The sequence below is a fragment of the Ipomoea triloba genome, chromosome 13 (assembly GCF_003576645.1).
Source record: "Ipomoea triloba cultivar NCNSP0323 chromosome 13, ASM357664v1".
Lineage (NCBI taxonomy): Eukaryota > Viridiplantae > Streptophyta > Magnoliopsida > Solanales > Convolvulaceae > Ipomoea > Ipomoea triloba.
The window spans coordinates 20,141,338-20,166,008 of record NC_044928.1 but is presented as its reverse complement, the minus strand read 5'-3'; the positions used below and the strand labels follow the sequence as shown (position 1 = coordinate 20,166,008).

At 33.7% G+C, this 24,671-nt stretch overlaps 2 protein-coding genes across 2 annotated transcripts; one reads left to right on the top strand and one right to left on the bottom strand.

Annotated features, from left to right (window-relative positions):
• Positions 1-10,447: 10,447 nt before the first annotated feature.
• LOC116002126 (protein IWS1 homolog 1) lies at positions 10,448-15,176 on the top strand. Its single transcript, XM_031242164.1, has 11 exons — positions 10,448-10,652; positions 10,792-11,284; positions 11,880-11,999; positions 12,251-12,471; positions 12,593-12,722; positions 12,809-12,871; positions 12,970-13,047; positions 13,568-13,659; positions 13,743-13,808; positions 13,919-14,072; positions 14,633-15,176. Exons 1-11 carry the CDS (start codon positions 10,633-10,635, stop codon positions 14,729-14,731), a joined length of 1,536 nt encoding a protein of 511 aa, XP_031098024.1. The 5' UTR covers positions 10,448-10,632; the 3' UTR covers positions 14,732-15,176.
• Positions 15,177-17,168: 1,992 nt separating this feature from the next.
• LOC116002981 (pentatricopeptide repeat-containing protein At1g31920) lies at positions 17,169-19,203 on the bottom strand. The gene has a single exon (XM_031243170.1). It carries the CDS (start codon positions 19,014-19,016, stop codon positions 17,196-17,198), a length of 1,821 nt encoding a protein of 606 aa, XP_031099030.1. The 5' UTR covers positions 19,017-19,203; the 3' UTR covers positions 17,169-17,195.
• Positions 19,204-24,671: the final 5,468 nt, after the last annotated feature.

Sequence of the window (24,671 nt, the reverse complement as noted above, 5' to 3'; positions counted from 1 at the left end):
TATATTGTTATTTTTTGGGCAGGAAAATGGTCATTCCTTAGGTGAAGATATTGATAGCATCATTTCAACTGAAATTCCAAATAAGGATGACGATATTGAATATTACAAGGTTGTTGAAGAATTCATGATTCATGGTCCTTGTGGTTATCTTAGGAAGAACTCTCCGTATATGATTAACGGGCATTGTTCTAAGCACTTTCCCAAAAAAATTTGTTGAGTTGTCAATTTTTGATCAAGATGGTTATCCTATTTACAGGCGAAGAGATGATGGTAAGTTTGTTGAGAAAAATGGAATCCAGCTTGATAATAGATTTGTTGTACCGCACTGCTGAAATATAAGGCGCACATTAATGTTGAGTGGTGTAATCAGTCGCGTTCTATAAAATACTTATTTAAGTATGTGAATAAAGAACATGATCGTGTTACAGCTGAATTCTACAATAGTTCGTCCAGTTCAAATAAAGGTGAAGTTATAGATGAGATTTCTATGTTTTATGATTGTCGTTACATTTCTGCTTGTGAAGTTGCTTGGCATTTGTTCAAATTTGACATTCAATTTCAAGTTCCTTCTGTTGAAAGATTGAGTTTCTATTTGCCTAATCAGCAAATATTGGTATATGCTGATGATGATTGTGTTGATAATATTTTGAGTCGTCCGAGTGTTGGAGAAAATATGTTTTTATCTTGGTTTGAAGCTAACAAAAAGTATGTTGAATCAAGGGAATTGACTTATTGTCAGATGCCCAACAAATTTGTTTGGAAAAAATGATGTTAGAGAGTGGCATATTAGGCGTAAGGGTTTTGCTATTGGACATATGTTCTTTGTTCCTCCAAGTTCAGGTGAAATATATTATCTTAGGTGTTTGTTGAATTTGGTGCATGGAGCCATGTGTTATGAAGATCTTCAAATTGTTGATGAAGTCCAATATAATTCATTTCGAGATGCATGTTATACACGTGGTTTGTTAGCAGATTATAAGGAATATGTAGATGCGATTAATGAAGCGAGTCAATGGGCTTCGACATGTTCAATGAGGAGATTGTTTTTTACTATGCTCACCTCAAATGTTCTTATTTGACCAGAGGTGGTTTGGGAAGCTGTATGGGCACTATTAGCTGAAGATTTGGAATACAATCAATGGAGGATACTAGCTGAACCAGGTAATTTATTATTTTTAATTGTTATTTAGTACCATAAATGCATAGACTTTATTTACTTGTATTCGTTGTATTATATTGGGACATGTTCTTAACTAACAGTATGGATTTTTCAATTATTTTCAGGGCTAAATTTTACAAATGAACAAAAGGCTAATTATGCATTGCTTGAAATTGATAAGCTTTTACGGGCATTGGAAAAGAGTTTTGCTTGCTTTCCAACTATGCATGTTCCTAATATTAGTTACTTAGTTTCGCAAGGTAATCAGCTATTATATGATGAGTTGTCGTACGATCGTGATGCTCTTATGGTTGAACACGAAAATTTGGTCAAGAAATTAACATGTGAACAACGAAAAGTGTATGACACAGTTATTCATGATGTTTCCGTTGTTGGTAGTGGTTTGTTTTTTGTTTATGGTTACGGTGGAACTAGGAAAACTTTTATTTGGAAAACATTGTCAGCTGCTCTTCGGTCTGAAGCTCACATTGTCTTGAATGTTGCTTCCAGTGGTGTTGCTTCTCTACTTATGCTAGGGGGTCGGACTGCCCATTCCCGATTTGCTATACCAATTAATGTTACTGAAGATTCTACATGTAACATTTCACAAGGTAGTGACTTGGCTGAACTACTTATTCAGTGTAAGCTTATTATTTGGGATGAAGCACCAATGATGCATAAACATTACTTTGAAGCTTTAGACCGAACAATGAGGGATTTATTACGTTTTGTGAATCCTTTTAGTGCAAATATGACCTTTGGAGGTAAAACAGTGGTTCTTGGTGGTGATTTTAGGAAAATTTTGTATGTGGTTCCTAAGGGAACAATACAATAAATAGTTGGAGCAAGTATAAACTCATCTTATATTTGGCATAGTTGTAAGGTGTTAATATTAACTAAAAATTTGAGATTACAACGGTTAGGAAAATATGAAAATTATGAAGAAATTGATAAATTTTCGAGGTGGGTTGCTGCTGTGGGTGACGGTGTAATTGGTGGGCCAAATTATGGTTGTGTAATAATAAACATTCTGGAATAAAATGTATTAAGACCAAATGGAGATTCAATTGCAGCAATAGTCAATAATGCATTTCCTAATTTGTGTGCACATAATTTTGATATGGAATACCTTAATGGTCGAGCTATTTTAGCTTCAACTTTAGATTTAGTTCATGAAATCAATGATTACATGAGCTGCTTAAATCAAGCATATGGTAGAACTTATTTCAGTTGTGATTTAGTGTGTCTATCAGATTCTAGAGTGGATACTTTGGCTGCGTTACATACCACTGAGTTTCTAAACAATCTGACATGTTCAGGTATTCCAATTAATTCTCTCACGTTGTAAGTTGGCTCTCTAGTTATGTTGTTACGGAATATTGATTACACTCTGGGTTTGTGAAATGGTATGAGATTGGTCGTTACTAAATTAGGAGATCATGTTATTGAAGCCAATGTGATGTCAGGCAGTAGTATGGGTCTTCGAGTTTTGATTCCAAGATTGTCATTGACACCTTCAGATCCTAGATTGACGTTTAAATTTCAAAGAAGGTAATTTCCTTTAATGTTGTCTTATGCTATGACAATAAATAAGAGTCAATAACAAACTCTTACAAATGTTGGGCTATTTTTGAAAAAATCGATTTTTGTCCATGGACAGTTGTACGTGGCTTTATATAGAGTTAACAATCCAAAAGGCCTTCAAATTGTTATTACAACGCGTTTGGTTGGGAGGAAGGAATTAGGGGGGAAAAGAATTGTAATTCGGTGGAATTGTAATTCGTTTGAATAAAGTATGAATTGCAATTACAGTGTTTGGTATGCAGAAATAGGGGTGCAGGGAATTGAAAGATAATAGATGATATAATGACCAAAATGCCCTTATGTAATAATAATAATAATAATAATAAAATGTATGATGTAAATAGGAAAAATGTAACAATGTGGTTGACTGTATAATGCAATAATAATAATAATAATAATAATAATAATATTTTCTCACAACATCTTCAAATTCTAATTTACAATATAACAAGTTTAAATTAAAAGCTTAAAACCAAAAAATTTCATAAAAATATTACAATAACATTCCCTTAATAAAATGTTAAGCTTATTAAAAGCTTACATCCAAAAAAGAGCAAATACCAATTTTGGTCCCACGACTATTAGTAAAATGACAATTTTGGTCCACATGTTTTATTTCTACCAATTTTGGTCCCAGGACTATTGTTTAGTACCAATTTTGGTCCCACGACTACTATTTTAGTGCCAAAATTCATCGCGCTGGTCACCCATCCGTTTAAAACGTGCCGAAATCTAAAATTTTTGAAGGTATTTTCGTCTTTTTCAACTCAATATCCCAATTTGAGCATGAATAAAGAGATTTAAGCTCTAAGATCGATCACAATTCACAATTTTCCTCCTCAAATTAAGGTAAAATGAGGAGGAAAACTGTGAATTTTGATCGATTTTAGGGCTTAAATCCATTTATTCATACTCAAACTAAGATATTAAGTTGAAAATGATGAAAATACGTTTAACAATTTTAGATTTTTATACGTTTTAAACGGATGGGTGACCGGCGCGATAAATTTTGGCACTAAAACAATAGTCGTGGATGAAAATTGATATTAAAACAATAGTCGTGGGACCAAAATTGGTAGAAATGAAACATGTGGACCAAAATTGTCATTTTGCTAATAGTCGTGGGGCCAAAATTGGTATTTGCTCATCCAAAAAAACATGATTAAAATATTACAAATATTACACTAACATATACTTAATAAAATGTTAAGCTTATTAAAAGTTTAAATCCAAAAAACATTATAGAATATTACAAATATTACAATACCACATGATTAATAAATGTTAAGCTTATCAAAAGCTTACTTACAAAAAACATTGTAACATACTAATTAATATTACAATATCCACGAACAAAGTCAAAGTGCAGCCAACAAAGTCAATGTGTCGACAGAAAAACTCTCACTCATTCTAATCTTCGCTCTGGTGGAAAGCTAAAAAAACACAAGCATCTAATTTGGACGGTCAGGAAGTTTAATCAAAGCCATCAAATATTCATCATTTGATAATCCATCAATCTGAATTGACTCTTTATCTAACTTTTGCACATTTTCTTGAAGAGTTAATTCAGTTCCAATGCTCTTGCTAAGTTTATCACCAACCATTACCAATGTTTCACTCAACATCATTGTCGCATTATGAAAGGATTGTGAAGTAATTGGTTCATCTCTATCATTAATCTTCTCTTCTTTCTTCCACCACTAGATAATGAATCTGAATTTGCTTCACTTCGTGCCCTATTACCTGATGAAGATTGAGCTTGGGTAAATCTAAAATTTACATCTGGCATATCATCATCACCAACATCTTCATCTTCGCTAGCTATATTGATCCACCAATGCCTTCTTCATTAGTCATTTCTTCAATAATATCTTTTCCAGTTTGTGCATCCCTCCCTGTTGCACGATCTTTTGCATAGATAGAACTGAATTTATGATAGAAAGGAAAACTTTTCCTTCTGAACTAAGCAGCTTCTTTGTGAGTCTAAATAAAGAAAGTTTTCATACAAGTATAAAGTTAAAGTTTTCACATAATTAGAATGAAATAAAAATACTTACACTTATATAAGAATCTCACACATAGCCTTTAGCTGTGACCATCTTTCTTTCTTTGTCCCATCCAAAGTCACTGTTATTACTAGTGAAAAGATCATGTACTACGCTCCAATCTTTTTTCAAAGTCCTTATCCTTGACTCAATATGAGGTTTAGCTTTTATATTTGTAGTTGGTAATTAAGCTTTTAGCATCCTCTCCAGCTCATTCAAAAACTCCCCATCCCTTTGAATCTAGTATCAGCATTCTTTGTTCCTAAATTATGGAGGTCAACCATACAACAAACTAAGGCAACATCTTCTTCATGGGTCTACCTCCTTGACTTGTTTTTTGAACTACCTGTGTCATTAGTTGCCATAATTCTTTATGGTAACAAAAAGCTAATAAATACCTTCAAATAACAAGAGAGTTTATATATAACAAACATGAAAGTTAATAAATTCACTCATTAAAGAGTTCAACATAACAAATAAAATCACTCATTACATCATAGCAACGAGTTCACAGTAACAAATAAAATCACTCATTACATAATAGCAAAGAGTTCACAATACTAAATTAAACAATGTTTTACTACAAATATTAGAAGTCATAATAAAACAATGAAGAGAGTAGAACCCTACTGTTGCCTAGATGCTTGCCATTCATTGAACATTTTTGTTGCTAATTCCATTCGTCAATTCATCCAAGCATCCGAGGGCTCAATCGTATGTATTATATTTCATCATCTTCACCAGGTTCATCATTTACTCCAACAAACTCATCATTCTCTAATGGATCAACACTCATAAATTGCCTAATAAAGTTATGAAGTAAACAACATGCTATAATAATGCGGTTATGTGTCCTTATTGGATAATAAGAAGGATTCTATGAATAGCCCATCTCATTTTTAATAGCCCAAAACACCCCTCAATAACATTACAAGCTGCAGCATGTTTCATATTAAAATATTCTTATGGACTTGTTGGTTGATAACCTTGACGCCGCTCATTCAAATGATACCATTGATCCCTAAAAGGTGCTAAAAAGCCTTCAGAATTTGCATAACCTGCATCAACTAGATAATAACAACTTATATTTAAAAAAAATGACTAGTAAATGACTTAATCATTAGACAATAAAGTGTCATATCTTAATTCTAGACAAGACTTACCATAAGGTACTTTCAATGGATGTGCCCTAGTAATTACATCACGAAAAACTTGACTATTGCATACTGATCCTTCCCAACCAGAAAGAACATATACAAAATTGTATGTCAGGAGTGCACACACCTAAGACATTTGTTGCATCTCCTTTACGGGTTCAATATCTAGGCTTATAAGCATTTTGTACATAAACCTTGATAAACTTTCCATCTAGTGCACCCAAACAATTCTATAATCCAAACATAAAACACTTAATTAAAAAAACACATCTAAATATAAACAATAGTTACATAAAGTTGTAAAATGGTTAATATACCTTAAACCACTTCCACCGATTATCCGATGAGTTGCTTTGGATAGACTCGGATTTTGCAAACAAGTGACCTTGTAAATGCATAAGTGCATTTAAAAATTTATGAAAACTTCGGCTGATGCTCTCACCCGATTTTCTTAAATTTTGTCTAATAACTCGGTTTTTAGCATGGTGAGCAAGAATATGCAAAAATATTGCTACTTGTTCGTCAACAAGCATGTTTTTTGTTGGTTTAAGTCATCCTATACTTTCTAACATTCCACATAGCTTGAAAAAAGCTTCTATATTCATCCTAAGTAGTGAAATACATGTCTCATCATTGTCATATACCATTCGTCTCACATACTCTCGTTTTCCATAAAAATCAAGAAAATAACGCCTATTAATTCTTGGTTGGGATATCGTTGATGCCATCAAAAGTAAAAAAACTACTAATAGTAGTATACATCTTCAAGAATAAAGTCAATGCAGTTGCAATTCGTTTTCTTCTTTCATCCATTGCTATTTTTGTTATCTATAAAGAATAAAGTCAACAAAATGCTTGCTTTATAAACACACAAAGCAATAACATACATTACTACTGATTAATTAATTTCTAAGATAATTTGTAGTTCTTTAATTAATAAGGAGTATATAGTCTAGAATACACATAATGAAAAAAGGAGTGCTTGGGAAAAGGAGGGACATCTTGGTTGTCAAGCCTAGTTGTTGGGTGGGATAAGAAGGTACAGTACATGAGTGGTCACAAAAACAACATGAATTCTCATCATCTTTTTCTGATTTTCCTAACTTTGTTTTAAAAAAAAAAGTATTAAGTATTCCACCATTATTTCAAACCCCCTTTATCAACCCCCCCCCCCCCTTTCCTCACCCTCTTTTTTTGATTTCTCCTAACTTTGTTTAANCCCCCCCCCCCCTTTCCTCACCCTCTTTTTTTGATTTCTCCTAACTTTGTTTAAACAAAAAAAGTATTAATTATTTCAAACCCCTCTTATTAACCCCCAAATTCTGCCTTTTCCTCACCAACATTTAGCCAAGCAACGCCAACCACCACCTCAAAATTTAGCACAAAATAGACTAAAAATTCAATACATAGCAAGCACACATAATGAAATAGCACATGGCGTAGAAAAGGGAATAAAAGCACAAAAAAATAGAATGAAAAAATCTAAGTGAAAAATAAGGAAAACTGAACAAACCCTAGATCCAAATTCTAATCAGGAAGATACAAAATGAAGAAGTTAGACAAGCGATTGAGAAGGGAGAGAGCATTTTACTTGGAAAATTAGGAGGAATAAGCTTCAGGCCTTCACCTCTTTCCCAGAATCGCGTGTCTTCTCCGATCCTGCTTCTTGTTTTGTTGCTACGGAGAGTGTCGACAGAGATGAGGCGTGAATGACAGCTAGAGAATGTATTAATTATTGAGGGTAAAATGGTCTTTATAATAGCTCTTTTTCTCCTCACACGCCGAATTACAATTCCCATTGGCGGGTCTAAATTCTAGTTCAGCCTTGGGAGGGAATTGCAATTCCCTCCTACCAAACGCAGTAATTGTATGATTCACTAATTGTAACTCAACTCCCACTTAATTACTGCCAACCAAACAGCCCGTTATAGGCGATAATGGGGAGTACTCTGCTTCAACTATAAATGTGGTGCAGTGTATCAAGAGGTTTTCAAAAATTTATAATTTAATTTTTAGTTCAATTAAAGTGTGTAACATTTTTCTAAATGCAGTATTGTTTTAAAGTATTTGGCAACACATATTTTGTTATTAAGTAATTATTATGATTTTTTTGGGGAGTTATATTCTGAAATCAATTTTTATTAGTATAATAGCATTATTTTCATCCCGTGCATCGCACGGGTACAAATCTAGTACACTTTTAATAAGAGCCAATAATGTTAGGCCCTTAACAGGAATAAAAAATGTTGGTGTAATTATTTCCTCTAATGAATGGTTAATATTATTCTTGTTTAAATATGTTAAATTGATTTTCCTATAATACCCTTACTTATTATTAATTTCTACCTTTAATAATCCCTCCATCCTCCGTTACATTGACTGATTACGCCGTTAAATTTTATTAAGAAATTAGATCAAAAAGAAAATATGGCTGAATTGTTAGCTCATTAGGAAATTAGCTCAAATAAAGGAAAGGTGACATTATTAAATTTTTCACTCCGCGCTCCACCTCCTTCATCGCCGTGAAAGCGTCTGGGTGTTTGTTTCTATTGTGCTTGCGCGAAGAAGGCTATAGAGGAGGTAAAGCAAAGAATATTTTTGATGAATTGAGGAGGTAAAACAAAGAATATTTTCGCAGAATTGATTTTTGCAAGTTGATTATGCCTAATCCAGTTGAATTGATTTGCTGACATTATATATTGTCAATTTTCTTTGGTCTTTTCTTTGACTAATTTTGTAATTTATGCTTTCTCCTCTTTTAGATTGTAATTGTTGTTTCTGGCATGTCTTGCAATACTTCCAATTTCCATAAATATTATGCAGTTGTGGTGATGATGGTCGAATTTGGTGATGAAAATTGGAAGAAATTTCCGAATCAAACAAATATAAATTGGGTTTTAGGGTGTTATATTTATCTGTTTTTTGAACTTCTATAGCTAGTTGTCCTTCATTCTTTCCTAGGATATGATTATTAGATTGGATTATTTTTTAACACAACAATGTGATGTTCGAACAGAAAGTATGTGGGATTAGTGGATAACATTGCATGTGGGGAAACAAGTGCATCTAATGTCGGACGCAGAGTTATTTTACTCGTTTCTTTCATTGGAGGCCCGCGGGATATGCGTAAAAGATACATGAATGCTATGACATTAGTGCAACGATATGGTAAGCCAGATATTTTCTTTACAAATAACTTGTAACCCAAATTGACCTGAGATAAAAAAATTCGCTTGAATTTTGTGATGAACCTCAGAATAGGCTTGATTTGATTTCAAGAGTGTTTCGTGCTAAGTTGGAAGAATTGAAAGTTGACATCATACAGAAAAAACATAATAAGTGTAAACTGGACATGGAAATTACTGATGGAAGTGGATGTCTTAATGCTTCCGTGTTTGGAAAATGTGCTGAACAACTATTACTATTAACCAACAAACAAGTTATACAATTGGAACAACATGTATTGCTCCTCTTCCAACCACAAATACTCATGTTTAACATTAAGGGTGTGTTTGGTTCGCACATGGGAATCAGAATCGGTATGAGTATCAAATACTTGGTAAGAGTAATGGATTTTGGTGAAAGTATTTTACATGTTTGGTAGTATGGTGGAATGAGAATGATTATTAATAGTTGAGGAAGAAAGGAATAAGGGAAATGAAACCCTTATTTCATTAGGGTATGGGTTTTTCAATTAATGGGGTGTTCCAAACCCATAGTAGTATTCTAAAAACCTATCAACCAAACAATAACAATCACTTTGATACCCATACCTTATGCCTAAACCCACGAACCAAACACACCCTAAATTAACCTATAACTAACTAGATATGCATCTTGCAGGGTCAACAACTACGAATTCCACATATCAATAACCATTTATAAGATCTAGAATATATAATACAATTGAGGTCTCAATCCTATACACAACAAGGTAAAAACATGGTATCATATACTATAACATCATTGCACGAATCATTCTCATTCACTACCACCAGTAGACAAGATGCAATAAAGACACAACCAACAAAAAGGAAACTCAACTTCACTAAAGATGGAGAAGATGAAAAGAGCCTCAGCAAATCCGCACTAAGACAAATTAATTTACTCTACTCAATGTGATTTATAGTTAGTGGTTTATTTGTTTTTACTTACTTTAGTTGTTATTTAGCTATTTACAATTTCGTTACCTTTTATTAAAATATATATAAACATCAAGACTATTTTTTTTTTATTTTTATTAATTTAGCGTTTTTTTATTAATTCCGTTATTTTTAATTTCTTTATCTTTTATCTAAATATAAATTTTTTTAACATTTTCTCTCTCATTGTTATATGATTACTTTAACCAGTTAAAGAACATTAATTTAATTTAAAAATACGCATTGGTTCAATCGTGCATCTGAAAACTAGTAAATTAACAAAGGACTATATTCAATGGACGACACCTTTGATATAAATATGAAATTTCCCTATAAAACATTGCTGGTCCTCATTTGCTTACGGCTTAAATTCCTGAAATCAAGAAAAAGGTTGGGCGTATTAGGTACTTGGTCATACACTGGCACGGAGTATATATTAGATAAGGGCATCGATGCTGAGATAATGATTTACTGCTAAAAATTAAAAGAAAAAAAAACCCTAATCCAAACATCTCTCCTCTTCTCAGCAGCAACACCACTCGGCCATGGGTTACGAAAACGATCCGTAAGTTTTTTTTTTCTTTCTGTTTCAATCGAATTCTCATGTTTTTTGTACGTAGTGAATTTGGTGGTTGGTCCGATGTTGATGAGTTTGAATTAGGGTTTGTGTGTTGAATGCTTTTCCGTTGTTTTCGATCTTGCAGGTACAGAGACGAGGACGGAGAGGCGTTGGTGGATTTTGATGAGGATATCCAGTCCGATCACGATCCCCAGGACAACATCCTTGATGACGATGGATGGGACCAGCGGCAGCGCGAACGCTCGCCGACTCCTGTTTATGACGACGATTACAAATCGAAGCCCAGGAAGCGGTTGATTAAGAAGTCCGGTGGTGGGAAAGACACCGCTCCGGATCTTGGGTTTGCGGATGAGGATGCTTATGATGATGGCATGGCGGGGATGGTAAGAGATGAGTCTGATGGCGGTGGACCTTCGTATTCCGACGGTGGGAAGAGGAAACGGTTTGAGAAGGAGAGCGGTGGGGAGAAGAGGAAAGAGAAGAAGAGGGATAAAGGTGAGAAAAAGTTTAAGTTGAGGAAGAATGGAGGGTACTCTGGCGCAAGCCGGAGGGGCAATGATGGTGATCAGGAGGAGCTTAAGGAGTTGTGGGACACTGTTGCTGGTGGAGATTCTGAGGTTTGTGGCTCTGTTATTAATGTTCCATTTCAATTATATTGTTTTTGGCTACTAACTATAATATGAATTTTTGGTATTTATCCGTTGTATTTGATGGTTTTATGCTATAGTAGGGAGCATTTGAATTGGTTGATCCAACTGTAGCATTGAAGAATTATGAAACAAATAAATATACAATTTATAGATGAGTTTTTGAAATGTTGTCAATATTGCAGTTTTAAAATTTGATATATTCACTCAGAATGTCTCAAAAGTTGGTCAAGATAGCTGGGTTTTGATTGAAATGTTTGGCTTTACTATATATGGTTTCTTGGCTTAGAGATGACCAGTGTGATGGAGTTTATTTCTGCTGCAATACCTGATTTAATAAGCTAAATTATTAGATTATCTTTTTAATTCAATCTGGTTAGTCAGCAGTGGGGTTCCATAAACAAACAAAATCTTGGTTACAGTTTTTGAAAGTTGCAACAGGAGGATCTCATGATGTTTTTGTTATGAGAACATGAGTTTCCCACTGAATGCATCAAAGTCATTGCACTTGATTTGTGGTGACATTATGGCACATGGTTAATTTGTTTGTTTTTGGATGCTGTAGGATGACCGAGATGGTGCTAAGACAATTGATGACGATAACTTCATAGATGATAGTGGTGTAGATCCTGCTGACAGGTACGGAAGTGATCATGAACAACGATCTCCTGGAAGCTATCCACAGGTGACAATTCTATATTTCTATTGCTGTATTTGTTTCTTTTCTGATTGCAGATCATTGGAATTTACTGTTCATTATACATTATTAGTTGTTTGTATTTTCCGAGTTTCCTTTGTCTTTGTTTCCATATGGGAGGTGTATGACTTTTTTCCATTGCATTGCACTGGAAGCTTCCTGGTTTATGTTTCAGTCTTTGGTAGGGCAATGCGGTTGCCTAGTGGTTGCTTAACTTTTTCCTGTTTTACTATTGCTAGGCAGAAGAAGGCGAAGAAGATGACGAGATAAAGGAACTATTCAAGATGGGAAAGAAAAAAAAGAAAAATGAAAAAAGTGCCCAAGAGATTTCATTGTTAGTTGAGAATGTCATGGCAGAACTAGAAGTTGTTGCAGAAGAAGATGCTGAGCTGAATAGACAGTCTAAACCTGCTATCAATAAACTTAAAAAACTGCCTCTTCTTACAGATGTCCTGTCAAAGTGAGTGGATTTGTCAGGGTTTTTTTTTTTTAAACAAAATTTCGTGGTAGTCACTTATCTTTGTTTGCTTGAGGGAAACTTTAGTTTTGCCTATCTTAATTTTCTCTCCTATAATTTGCAGGAAACAACTTCAGCAGGAATTTTTAGATCACGGAGTGTTAACCCTTCTAAAGAATTGGCTCGAGCCCCTTCCAGATGGAAGCCTGCCCAACATAAATATCCGTGCAGCAATCCTAAAGATCCTGACAGATGTATGGAATATGAATTTGTGCATGTGAAGTTATCATTGATTCTTTATTATAGTGCGTTCACTGGAACTGGTGTGTTTATCCTGCAGTATCCAATTGATTTAGAACAGTATGATAGAAGGGAACAGCTGAAAAAGAGTGGCCTTGGAAAGGTTAGTTCAATCCTAAGTAGATCATGCCATGATTAGTATTTTTTTCTGTAATTGTTTTTGTAAGAGAGTACTTCACTATAATTTCTACCTGTCTGCAGGTTATTATGTTTCTCTCTAAGTCAGATGAAGAGACCACATCTAATCGGAAACTTGCCAAGGACTTGGTTGATAAATGGGTAAATTTGATTTATATTTGGTATTATATTTTTCCTGTCTTTGAAGTGAAAAGTGAAAAGGGATGAGGCCTTTTTTTGTTCATAGTAGTTCATTTTGAGGAATGAACTGTTATATTCCTTAACAAATTCACTGATTCATGGTGTGATGTCATGTGCGGGTATTTCTGTCCATTTTATAGCTAAAGCTGAAGTAATAAGTTAGAAACATAGACCTGGCAGAATCTAGAAATTGTTTGCATATTAAGGGATAATATGATGTTGTATTCTCATCTATCAATCAACTTTTGGTGATGCACAATTTCTGCTGGTTCATTTGAATATGAGCAAATTTCAATTTCCTGGAAAATCACTTGGATGTTGTCTCCTTTGCTGCTAGTATTGTAAAAATTATGTGTGTTGTGATATTAGTCTATGTCGAAATCTTTTGTCTCTGGTTAGATTTAACTAAAGTCAGTAATTTTGTGGTTCAAAATGATTAATAATCTGCTTAGTTATTTGACTTGCACTCAATTGATCCCAGAGTCGACCCATTTTCAACAAGAGTACAAGGTTTGAAGACATGAAGAACTATGAAGAAGAGCGGGCTGCTTTTAGAAGGCCACCTGTGAAAAAGTATCTATTCATCTCATTCAGTTGTGTTTGTATGAGCTTTTGATTTATCTGGACTCGTTGATGTAACTTTTGCTGCATGATAGGCCAATGAACAAAGCTTCAGGAATGCAGTCTAGGGATGATGACCTTGATTTGGCTGAATTTTCACAGTAAGAATTCATGGCGCATCATACCTGTTCAACTCTAGGAAGGGTGCCTTCTTTACTCAAGTACCGTACAATGTTGATTCCTGAGGTTTAATCTTTATGGAAATCTGCAGGGGGCAAAAGTCTGGTCAGTCATCCACCAGGCAACTTACTTCCAGACCTGAGGCTATGTCAATGGATTTTGTCGTTCGTCCTCAGTCAAAGGTTGATCCAGACGAAGTTAGAGCTAGGGCAAAACAAATTGTGCAAGACCAGAGGCGACAGAAGGTTTGCTTACTTGTCACCCTTATTGATAGGTTAAGATTTTAAGAAATTAATTTAATTTAAACAGAATAAATATCCGAAAAAGAATACCATGTATGATATCTGCTAATTATTTTTGTTTGGGGTGCTGGGAAATGGAAATTGCCTCCTCTTAGTCCTCTCATAATTCCTGGTTATTACTTATTAGTGAGCTGCTGAGCTTCTCTGCCCAAGTGCACTGTTATGCTTAAATATTTTATTTCCTTCCAAGTGTATTTGTAGGAGTAAAAATGAGCTGGTTTAATACATGGACCTAAATGTGAGAGTGGCCGAACAATGACATTATAAAAAGGATATGATAATTCATTGACACATCTTGTTTGAGAAAACTTCTCTTTTTGAGATATAACACGAATAGAGGTAGAACCAAGATACATTAGTATGGACATATGTGGAAGGTGTGAACAGATTGAATGTATAGGTGAAGTTTGATTCTATGTTCTATGTTTTGCTGGAAATGATGGTGTTAGATGCAATTAGCATCATTCCTGGACATCTCTCATCTAGCTACTCTCAACTTGCAGATGAATAAGAGATTACAGCAACTGAAAGCACCTAAAAAGAAGAGCCTTCAAGCATCAAAAATCAGTGTGGAGGGCCGTGGGATGGTTAAGTATCTGTAACGTTTTTGCTTGTTACGAACACCAAGCGGTGGATCATTTCATTTGCTGCTTCTGGTGGACAACGACAAAGGAAAATGTGATCCATCAAATAAGAAATGCAAAGTGACAAGTTGCTTGTGCAATTTCAACCTCCAACTATCCAACTTTGGCTGTCAGCTTCTTTAAATGTTTACTGATTCAGGCTGCCTGCCATCATATGCCCAGATGATAATGTATTATCATTGCTGTTAATTCAAAAGATTTTTTTTTTTTTTTTTCATTTGCCTTTAGTATGATTGGTGTTAATCATGTTTTATTGTTTTATTGGGAGATCAATAAAATTCTCATTGAGTTGATGTATTAATGTATTATATTGATCACAATATTTCTTATGACATTAATCATAGTATTCCTAGTACTGTAGTCATGGGAAGAATTTTAATAAAGAAGTCAAAGGATTAAGGCATTTTTTGTTATCATGAAATGAATGCTTTGATAACATTAATATATACTGACGAAAGTTTAATGGTAAGAGTAATTTTGTTTGATAAAAATGATAGTATAATATTTGTAGCATATTGTACAACTTAATAATTATATAAATACAGAGTATTAAGTATTAACCCTTTCAATCTTATAAGTTTTTCATTTTATAGATTAGATTTTATATATATATATATATATATATATATATATATATATATGTATGTATGTATGTATGTATATATGTATGTATATATTACTTTATAATAATATGGAGTAATAACTACAATAATGTAAACTATTTTTTTTATAAATTTGATATTTATATTTTAGTAATAACTAATTAATTCTTACAAAATAAAATGTAAATGAAATCAATACATATATTATTACCGCGCGAAAACTCATGCCCAATATTAAAACATTAATAAATACAAATAATTAAAATTTATAATTCGAATTATATATACACAAATAATATATGTATTTTATACACACATATATGATTTACCATTAATAAAAATTTAATTAAAATATAATCAACCATTAAATTAATTATATAATGATTATAATAAAATGATAATTAAAGAGTAGGAAAAAGATATGATAGATATATGTGTATGGTAATAATGATGGAGTTAAAATTAACGGTGTTATAACGGTGTAAGGGTAATTTTGTATAACAAAAATGTAGTAGGGACATTTTTGTCTAATAACATTGAAGTGTACAACATTTAAAGCAAAATGAATACATTTATTAGCATACAAAAAGAGGGACATAAATCAAGGATATAACCTTGATTGAGACTTATTATGTATTTAGATTATTAAAGATTATAAGAAAAGATATGGTGAATACATGTGCATGATAACATCAATGGAAAAAAAATAAAAATTATAAATTAGACGTATTTTTGTCTAAAAAATTGTATAGTACAAGTGTACAACTCTAATAATATAATGTATCAAAAATATTAAAGAAAAAGGGATATGAATAAAGGATACCAACTTTGGGGCTTGTCCTTTTACTCTTTTTGGGTTATCTCTAGCTCCAGATTTACTCGGGGAGTATCTTTGTCTCTTTCTTCCATTTGCCTAAGAAGTATGTGTTGAGAAAGATTGGGCATGTGACTTGAGCCAATTGGCTTGCTTGTTCGGTTGGTATGTCTAGTTTTGTGATTAGAGGTGATAATGCATTTACATAAAATCAAGACTGAAAAATTAAATCCAACTCATTAACTAGTTAAATCTATACCATCATAAAACATTTCTTTCTCTCTAATCTTTCGATGTGGCCATGTGGGCCACATCAACATTTTGTGAAATATAAAGTCACAACAGGACATGCTACCTTTGGCAAAGAGACGAAGGATGCTTACAGAAACTACTTTTGCAAGGTGATATATTTCACAACAGGACATGTTCACCTTTGTTTTGTAATACTGAGGTTTACAAATATTTCAGCTGAAGAAAAACAAAATTGTTCATATTATAACAGGATTAGTCATGCAGGTCCTGATATTACAATCCTGGGTTGCAACAAATTTAACTCCGATTTTGTTTCGGGGGAGAGTCCAATCTCAAGCTTGCTTGTTCAGTTCACTTTGGTTGTGTCCAAAGCTTTCGTTTCAAGGGAGGGTCCAATCGAATTTCAAGTGGTCAACCAATTAGATTAAAAAAAATGACTCAGTTGTCTACTTGATGGGAAGTGTTAATAGTCCCACATTGAAAAAATAAGAGAGAACATATTGGTTTATAAGGGCATGGGTTAGACTATGAGGTTTGATGTTAGTGCAGTTTGTGGGAAGCCAATGCTATGTTCTGTTTTCACCTGAAGTAGTTTCTCCCATCAGTTCAGTTCTGTTCTTCTTCCTTAGTTGAATTTGTAAACATATTCCAAAAATGCAGTTCATTTTAAGAGTTTTACAGGGCATGATAGAAAGGGGCACTTACATGGATGGAAGCATGAAACAAGTTTTAAACAAAGAGAGATTATATATATTCACCAGTAATCTCTACATGAACAAGATCCATCTTTAAAATGGTGAAATCGATTCCGATCTCTAACAACAATTTCTCTTTCATAGATTGTAGAAATAAATTTAGTGTACGTGTGACAATCGCTACACATTCTGACGTTTCTTACTATCCTTACAGATGATCCCTGCGATGTGTGTATCAGCGCAAACGCAATGGCCAGCTTTTGGCTGTGATTACCGAGTCTCTGCCTCTTCTCTTCTTCATCGACGTCCATCAATACCTGCGATGTATCGGGTGAGTAGCCTTCGAATTTCAGTTGCCACTCCATCTGGTGGAGCATTTCATAGACGCCATCGCACTGGGGATAAGACATATCTTGTGATACAAACTTGTACACCTTTCGGTTTACCTCAACCATGCAAGAGCCGGGTTCTTGTTTTAGACCCTTGTTAGCCATTTCGGTTCGAATCATAGCCATTTCTTGCCATCTCTGAGCTTTTGCATACATATTTGATAGCATCAGATAGTCACTAGGGTTCTGTGGCTTTAGCTCGAACAGATTCTTTGCTGCAACTTCCCCCATCTCGACGTTCTTGTGAGCTCTGCAGGCACTTAGCAGGCTACGCCACAGAACGTCGTTTGGCTCCATGGGTATGGTGTTGATTAGCTCGAAAGCCTCATCTAGGAAGCCTGCATTTCCCAGGAGATCTACCATGCACCCGTAATGTTGAACCGTTGGTTTGATCTCGTGCTCCGATAACATCCTCTCGAAACATCTTATCCCTTCTTTGGTTAGGCCAGCATGACTACAAGCGGTTAAAACGCTCACATAAGTGACACCATCCGGCTCTAAACCCTCGTCTAGCATTTGGCCGAACACCCTTAGGGCCTCGTGGCCACGCCCGTGCAAGGCAAGGCCAGTGATCACGACGCTATATGACATCTGGTTCTTCTTTGTCATACTTTGGAAGAGACACAGCCCTTTCTCTAGGCACCCACATTTTACATACATGTCTATTAAGGATGTCTGTACTATGATGTTGAGTCCACTCATGCTCCTTAACAGATGCCCATGAATGGACCGCCCCGAATCGAGGGCACCTAAATGTGTACAAGCAGATAACACACTTACTAATACACTTTCCTCTGCCCTAAACACTCCCCCAGAGTTCATTTCATTGAAAACCCTAAGGCAGTCTAGCCACATGCCCAAATTTGCATAGCCTGCTATAAGGGCACTCCAAGAAGCCACTGTTCTATGACGCATTTTGTCGAACACCTCACAGGCACGCCTTATCTCCCCGCATTTCCCATACATATTGATCAAACTGTTCTCCACAAACACATCTTCCTCAACCCCAAACTTGAAAATCTGCCCATGAATCTGCATTCCTTCTGGAAGAGCCCGGAGATGAGCACAGGCTTTAAGCAGAGCAGGAAACGTGAAATTATCCGGCATCACCTCATCCTCTACCATGTCAATGTACAAGAATATAGCCTCTTCTAGGCTCATATCCTTTACATTCGCCCTAATCATTGTGTTGAACTCAAACGAATCTGGATCATCCATTTCCTGAAAAATTTTGCAGGCGTAATCCATGCTGCACCAGTCTGAGAGCGCACAAGTGGCTAGAAGATTGCTTGCGCAGAAGGAGGAAGCGCTGAACAGTCCCAGCTTGAGGATATGGCCATGGACTTGCTTCAATTCCTTCATGCTCTTGCATTTCTTGATGAGAGAGATCCATTCCTGCTCCTTCAAGCTGGAGCTAAACTCTGGGGATTTTTTATGATCTTCTTTCAGTGTCAACAAGGGTGTTTGAGGAAGGACTGATGTCCCGGCCATCCTGTGATCTACATCATCTTGTTATAGTGCAGAAACTATGGGTGATTTGGCTATGGAGTTTCAAAGATTTGTGAGAATGGGAAGGGAATCAAAAAAAGATGAAAATTTGAGAAAGAAATTGTAATATTTGGTGAAGGATGCCAAAAGAATCCCACCCATGAGATGAGGAAACAATTTGAGCCAGAAATTTGGTGCCAGGTACGGGCACGTGGATATAAGAAGATAGGGGAGGATGATATTGTTATTTGAAAGTGGGGCCCACGAGATGCCAGGTCATGGGGCACATGGATATAAGAAGATGGAAAATACTCGACCCTATTTGGTAAATGGTTGTTAGGGGATAGCTGTTAACTGATTGAGTTAGATGGTATAATTAGTCGATAACATTAGCTGATTGTAGAAATGTGTATTTTAAATTAGATGTTAGCTGATAATTGTTTGGTATAATTTCCCTTATTAAAAAGCTAATTGAAAAGTTATTTTGAGCAACTTTTTAAATTTTAGCATTTTGAAGTTACAAAAAATTGATTAATTAAACACTTATATTGATTTTTAACCAATTCAAACAATTAATAGTGGTCAAATAAGTCAAAATTAGTTGATAAGTTAATTATTTTACCAAAAAGGATCTATATGTACTCTTAATCTCATTCTCTACTCCTAACTTCCCTAGACTTAAAATTTTGATATAGACACTTTTACAGGGGTCCACATAAAGAAAATAACATATCAACGCCTGCCATATCATGAAGTAAATTTGAAGGAGAGATTTAAGAATACATCTAATAGAACGTTGGGAATATAGAAATTTGAAGGAGAGATTTGGGAGTACATCTAATAGAACTTTGAGAAGATAGAGGAGGATGATGTTATTTGAAAGTGGGGCCCGCTAGAAGAGATGGCTTCATAATATCCACAACCATTCACCTTGAACCATTTGGGAACGAACTCACCAGTTTCATTGGTTAGTTTGAGATTCGGAAGAGAATGGGAATCAAATGTGCCCATTATCATACTTCTAGGGATAATTTTATTTATTTTAAAAAAAAAAAGTTTTAGCATATTCTTGATTTGTTAAAATGATAATGATAATTTAGCATGTATCAATTTGATTCTTTTAAAATTAGTCCAACTTGGTTTGGATTATTTTCAGTTGTTATACAGTACAATGTACTATGCTCCCTACATCACTATGTGGATAGGGATCATCAAGTGAAATTGTAGTAGAATTAAAATGATATTTTAGTATTGCTATAATGAAATTAATGTGCGAAAAATGAAACTAAAAAACATAACTCATTCAATAACGTATATTGTTAAATAAAACTGTGGTATAATTAAAATGATACTTAGTGTTGCTATAATGAAACTAGTTTGTGTGAAAAATGAAACTAAAATTCAGAGCTCATACAATAACATGTATTGTCAAATGAACATTAAGTGTAATTAAAATAATACTTCACAATTACTATAATTAAATTAGTGTGTGTGAGTTTGTTAAATCAAATAGAATCACATAACTATTATGCAAATTGCTAATATGGGTGGGCCGGCGGGTATTCAAGACAGTTAAGGCGTTATGCTTGATATTTTATTGATGTTGTTCTTCAACCTTTAAAAAAAAAAACATTTGTATCAATAATAAATTTATTTGGTGGAAATTGGTTGAATTATTGGACTTTGGTTGCAACATAATATTTGGCTAGAAGAATTTGTCAATAATTGATTATTATTAAATATATAAATAAATATTAATATAATTAATTTATTATTTCTATTAAAAATGAATGAAATGAACCCAATTTAAGCTCAATCTTATTATTCTTGGGAGTTGAGACTATTGAACCAACCTAGATGGTTGGACTAACTAATGGGGGTTTTTTTTTTCCTCAAAATAAGATACAAATTGAAACTTGCTTTATGTTAACCATGTTACGGTAATGTGACTAAAACTTGTATAATTTCCTTTTCCTTAGCAAGAAAAAATGTCATTTTTGTTTTGCCATTGTCATATTGTAAACTAATTTGGCCATCCTTGTCATGTTATCTATTTTGCAATCTCATCATTATGACATTATAAAATGTGAATTGAATTAATGACATTTACATAGCAAACTAGAATTTTAATCACCCAACAACACTATCATGTTAAGTTCTTAAGGTCTAGCATCTATGTTTGGTTTGTAACATTTTTCATGTGTTAAAGCACTATTAAGTGGTACGGTGCAAGTAATAGACCATTTATGGCCATTATGTTGTTGTTTGAAACGGAAGTAACGGTTTCCGTTACTTAGCCTATAATGATGGCATGCAGGCTATTTAAGCAACGGTCCTCCCACGGCTCCTACTACAGCTACATAGACTATACCATCTAGTTCCTCAGGAGACAAGTGGTAGTCAAAACTCTCTAAACAAGCAATGCAACAACTATGGCTGGAGATGCTCGATCCTATTGGCTTCCGCTATCAGGTTAGATCATTACAATGTAATATTAATGTCTGTTTATTCTAACATTTAGTATCAGAGCTTGTTTATCTCTGTTTGGTTGTTCAAATTGCTTATGTTTTGCAATAGTATATTCTGAAAATACTGCAAATATCTTGTTTATATGCAATTTGATATAAAATGTTTGTCCTACATGCATATTCATATTTTGTTGAATATTCACTGAAAATTATATACTCTGTTTTATATTCATATGCATGTAGATATATACATTTATATATTGTTTAGTTTTTTTAAAAAGGAGGCATATGGAAATTTGGGTTTCTCCCTTGAGGTTCAGGCTGGCAACCTTTCGAATGGTCGCCGACGTGCCTCTTTTTTTGGCGACCTCGACCGTCGTTGGGTGGCGGTCACCGGTGCATCTTCTTTTACGGCAACCTCCATTGGGCGGCGGTGAAACAGTTTTTTTTAAAGCATTTTTTTTGGTTGATCTCTCGCTGCTGGAGCATTACTTGCACCTGCAAGTGAAAATAGGTGCACACGTGCAAGTAAAATGTATTACAAGTGCAAGTAAATTGTACAATGAGCATCAATACTAAGTGCACCTAATGTTATAACTAGGTGCACCTAATGCTATAACTAGGTGCACATAGGTTGCAACCAGGTGCATGAATGTTAACAATGTAAATTACTTGCACAAGTGCAAGTAAAATGTATTGCAGATGCAAGTAAAATGTATTACAGGTGCAAGTGAATTGTACAGTGAGCATCAATACTAAGTGCACCTAATGTTATAACTAGGTGCACCTAATGTTATAACTAGGTGCAACCTATGTTAAAACTAGGTGCACCTAGGTTGCACCCAGGTGCATGAATATTAACAAGGTAAATTACTTGCATTTGTAAGTGAAAGTATTTGCGAAAGTAGGTGCATGAATATTAATAAGGTAAATTACTTGCACTAGTAAGTGAAAATATGTGCGAAAACAGGTGCACTTGTAAGTGAAACTAGGTGCACCAAAGTTCCAGTTATTTACGAAAATGCCATCGCGTCATTTTTTTAAAATTGCATCTGATTCGTTGATCTGGACACGTGGACGGCTGTGGAGTGTTCTCATTTCTTACCTGGGCGGCAGTTCGCATGGGAGTGCATCCATATATATATATAATTGACTTATTCATCCTAACAAAGAACCATAAATCTTGAATAACTAATGCAAGAAACAATAATCAAAATTTTCAAGAATCAAGAAACTAATAAGAAGATTCAAATTTTTTTTTTTTTGAAATAAGAACTTTCAATTAAAAAAAAAAATCCTAATAGCTTATTGGGGAATTCTAGATCAACTCTACTTTTGGATATTAAGAAATGATGATGTATGATGAGCTGATGGTGATGTGTATAACAGTATAACAAGAATACATTTTTATGAATAAATAAGACGAAAAAGAATAAAGATATATAAGATAGAATATAGTGTGAAATCAATTTTAATTTACGAGTTTTTTAAAATAATAATGAAAAACATATATTTTGTAATTTGACACAATTAAAGAAATAAGTTTGATTTTGTTATATTACATAATTTATCACATTTTAATATTTCACATTTTAAGGATGACATGAAAATAGCTCTTTAAAATTTTATGCGTAAATTAAAAATAACTTTATTAACATGATATGCTCAAGCTAAGGACCTTATAGTCCAGTGGCATCAAACCCTTCTCTTTATATGGGAGGTGGTGGGTTTGAGCCTCAGTGGAGTCAAGCTTGAGAAAGTAGTACATGATATGCTCAATACTCTATAATTTTGGTTAAAGACGAAAAAGCCAAAAAGGCTTTGGTGTCCGTGTTATCAAAACAAGTAATATTACATAATTGATCACATTTTAATATTTCACATATTAAGGATGATATGAAAATAGCTCTCTAAAATTTTATGCACAAAAAAAAAAAAAAAAAAAACAGATTTTTTAACATGATATGCTCAAATGCTCAATACTCTATAGTTTTGGTTAAAAAACAAAAGAAGAAGAAAAAGCCAAAAAGGCTTTGGTGTTATCAAAACAAGTAAAATTCCAATGTGAAAGTGAAGTTGTTGACCAGAACCAAAATGAGATAGACTTTTTAGGGCAGATAAAAGAAAAATGATATACACAAATCTACAAACCCAAAAAGATCTGCAGACAATATGATGATAAACAGTAGAAAGATAAAAAAGAAAATTTATTATTATAAAAGTGTTGTTGGGATATTTGGATCAGTCTTCCACCTGCCCCCTACATTTGACATTAATTATGTGGTCCTCTTATTGTCCCCTTACTAATACTCAACCATTGAGATAAAATACAATTGCAATTTTCATTTTATAATTCTGTAATAAATTTATTTATTATATTATTTTTTATATATTAATTATTATTTACAAAGTATTATCTATCTATTATATTATCAGTATTACTATTTTTAATAAAATACAATTGCAGTTTTCATTTTATAATTCTGTAATGAATTTATTCATTATATTATTTTATTAAATATTAATTATTCTTTACAAAGTATTATATGTTACATAGTATCTATTATATTATCAGTATTACTATTTTTAATTTTTAGTTGTTAGTAAAATAACTTTTAAAAAAAACTTTATGTTAATAATTCTATTATATTAAAACTTATTGTTAAAAATTTTTAGTTGAATCAGAACTCATAAGAGAATTCAATATCTTATTTATCTTCTACCTTTAAAGTATGACATTTTACTATTACTATAGAACTAGTTTTACACGTGCATTGCGCGAATGTGCTAATGCCCAATGTTTATATTTAAATAAGTATTTCAAAATATATCAATGCAAGATTATATAAGCCAAACTCGAATTCCTTTTGACTTGTTTTTATTTTCAGATGATTGCCATTGATTTCCGCAAGATTGATTTTCGCTCTGACTTGATTGACCTTGATTCTTCCAAAGGTTTTGGTTTGAGGGCTTCGAGTTTGGCTTTGATGTTGATCCAGGAGAGGTGTTATTTTTTGACAACTGATTCTTACTTCCTTTATTTCTACAGTTGAACTGTTTGAGGATCTTTGAAAAATTTCTTGAAATTAAAGCAATCGCTTCCTCATCCATTTTTTCTGAATCTGATCTAGAGTCTCCACCATCAACAATAAAAGCAACATTCTTGTTCTTCTTGTGTTGATCGCTTTGC

Bases quoted from the DNA above. Each gene is read 5' to 3' on its own strand.
- LOC116002981 (XM_031243170.1), bottom strand. From the start codon at position 19,016: ATGGCCGGGACATCAGTCCTTCCTCAAACACCCTTGTTGACACTGAAA.
- LOC116002126 (XM_031242164.1), top strand. From the start codon at position 10,633: ATGGGTTACGAAAACGATCC. The intron at 13,048-13,567 runs GTAAATTTGATT...AATTGATCCCAG, and splicing joins AGGACTTGGTTGATAAATGG to AGTCGACCCATTTTCAACAA. The intron at 14,073-14,632 runs GTTTGCTTACTT...CTCAACTTGCAG, and splicing joins AAGACCAGAGGCGACAGAAG to ATGAATAAGAGATTACAGCA.